The sequence below is a fragment of the Anopheles arabiensis genome, chromosome 3 (genome assembly GCF_016920715.1).
Source record: "Anopheles arabiensis isolate DONGOLA chromosome 3, AaraD3, whole genome shotgun sequence".
Classification (NCBI taxonomy): domain Eukaryota; kingdom Metazoa; phylum Arthropoda; class Insecta; order Diptera; family Culicidae; genus Anopheles; species Anopheles arabiensis.
In genome coordinates this window covers 39,623,917-39,626,223 of record NC_053518.1, presented here as the reverse complement: position 1 = coordinate 39,626,223, position 2,307 = coordinate 39,623,917, and the positions used below count along the sequence as shown (strand labels likewise).

The window sequence follows — 2,307 nt, the reverse complement described above, 5'->3', positions numbered from 1 at the left end:
ATCGCTCCACAGCGCAGGCACATGCCGGATCTGTCGATCCCCTGGCAGTCCCTGGACATGTGGCCGCGTTCCAGGCACCGGAAACAACGGCGCGAGTTTGGCAACGGTTTCGGTGCTTCTCGTACCATGCAGCAATAGTAGCCAATTAGGAGCCGCTTATCTATCAGATGGTTGGCATCGCTGCGTGGCAATCGCACTCGGGCACGCTGTGAACCATCGCGCCGCTCCCAGATGTTGATAGTGGCCAGCGTCGCCTCCTTCTCTAACACTGTCTGGAATGTCTTGCGGATGTCCTCCTCCGTGGCCAACATGTCGATATTGGTGATAATTATCTCCGCCATCTCAGTGACAACCCGCGCAGTACCCATCTCACCTAACTCTTCCTGTATTTTTTCTCATGAGGGCTACAGCGTCAGCGTTGCGCTCCAGTTTAAGGCGCAGGTGGTCGCGCGCCGTTCGATGTCCCCTTCGAATCTGGCGATTTTCCTCAGCCAGATTCGGGTTCAAACGAACTTTTTCGTACAGCGTTTGATAGGTTTGACCCGTACCCGGTGCCACGAATATTTCATCTGGCCTCTTCCGAGCAGAGCGTCTCTGCAGGTTTTCGCACCGTTGATGTTGCTGACCAGCTGCGTCTATTGTCTGCAGACCCGCCCTCGGCTGCTCCTGCTGGTGTTGTTGTTGTTTCCGCCGCTCCGTCCGCAGCTCCTGCCAACGACGCGACTTTCGCTGGACAACTTCTGCGAAGGAATCCGCGAGTGTCCCCGCTGACGATGAGGCTTCTTCTATCAATTCACTTTCCTGGTGCTGTCGTTGGAGCTGACGTAGTGACGGTTGCAACTCTTGCGACTGTCGCACAGTTAGTGACTGCCGTGATGGTTGTCGGTGTTGTTTTTGCTGCTGCTGCTGCTGCTGTTGCTGATTGCCTCTTGAATGGCTGGGTTTGGAACTGTTTCCCATAAGCAATGAGATCAGCTCCCGATCGCGCTGGGCCTCTTCGCGTAACGCCTTCGTGCGTTTTTCCGCTTCCTCTCTGAGGGTGTCCTCGCGACGCCTGGCATCTTCCCGCGCCTCCTGTGCTGCGCGTTCTACCCGTTCAGAGCTTTCTGCAAGCTGCTGCCGCATAAGCCCGAGCTCGACTTGGAGCTGGGTAATCACAGCCTGCAGCTCCGTTTTCTCTCTGCGTGACTCCTCAAGCAGCTCCGCTTTTTCCCTGCGCGATTCTTCGAGCAGCAAGCGCAATTCGCTCACATCGCTTGAGCGTTTCGTGAGGCCCGTGTCAATGCGAGCCTTTGTAGCTACAGCCATAGCATTTGGCTTTTTTGGAATCGCCCCGCTGCTACAATTCATTGGGATTGTTCTCGTTCGGAGCGTCTTCGCGGTTCCATTCATGCTGTTGCCGCTATCATATCGTCTTTTTTTGGTACGTACCGCTGTAAACTTTCTGAGCCGCTGTACTGCTGCTGCGTGCCGCTCCGCCGTCTGGATCCTCGGATCCGGCCGTCTAACCGCGCCGACACGAGTTTTAGCTGTTTTCAATCCTTGAATCCTACCCTATATCCCCCCCTTTTTTGTTTGTTTTCACGCTTCCCTCTGCTTGTGCGAATTGCGATTGTGTGCGAGACTGTGAGCCGACGACAATTATTTTCGCTTATTTCCGCTGTGGTTCCTGTGGTATTCGCAAAAACTTCACTAAATCCTTGTGCAAATCACCTACTCCTCTCGATGTGTGCATCTGAATTCCGTAAACTTTGTCAATATCAACTATTTTATGACCGATCCGGGCTTGGAGCTACACGAACACATCCGATCACGCTGAACACCGACCACGGCAGTCTGGTTATTGTTTGGTGGTTGGCTTAGGTAAAGGCGTGTCAGGGACCAGGTGGTCTGGGACTGTAGTTTTACGGAGCCAAATTTTGTCCTCACACTTTCCTGACCTCACTGCAAAGCAGCAAACGTGGTCGTGAAACATAGCTATCTACATGCAAAAGAACTTTGGATTAAACAAGGGAGCCAGAAGCATAGTGTGCAGGTATCTCAAGTGAGTAGCAGTGGGTCCAGGACGGCAATTGAAATTATTATACAGTACAGCATTTATTTTACTTTCATCTGATTGCCTTCCAGGAACTCAGCAAATAGAAAGTTATTTCATCAGAGAGAAGGGAAGCTGAAGGAGGTGGGTCCATGATCGTATTTCCTCAGCAGTAGACACTTGGGATCCAGCAGCTTTTCTGTCTGTATTTCAGTCTGAATGGTGTTGTTGGCTCACCCTACCATCGTTGTATTGATCTCTTGGTGAGGTGG

The 2,307-nt window shown here is 52.3% G+C and overlaps 1 protein-coding gene across 1 annotated transcript; it reads right to left on the bottom strand.

Annotated features, from left to right (window-relative positions):
* Positions 1-369: 369 nt before the first annotated feature.
* LOC120899807 (UPF0746 protein DDB_G0281095-like) lies at positions 370-1,308 on the bottom strand. Its single transcript, XM_040306034.1, has one exon. The coding sequence runs from the start codon at positions 1,306-1,308 to the stop codon at positions 370-372; it is 939 nt and encodes a 312-aa protein (XP_040161968.1).
* Between the last annotated feature and the right edge of the window lie 999 nt (positions 1,309-2,307).

What these genes read in the sequence shown, in the direction of transcription:
- LOC120899807 (XM_040306034.1), bottom strand. Translation starts at nt 1,308, where the DNA reads ATGGCTGTAGCTACAAAGGCTCGCATTGACACGGGCCTCACGAAACGC.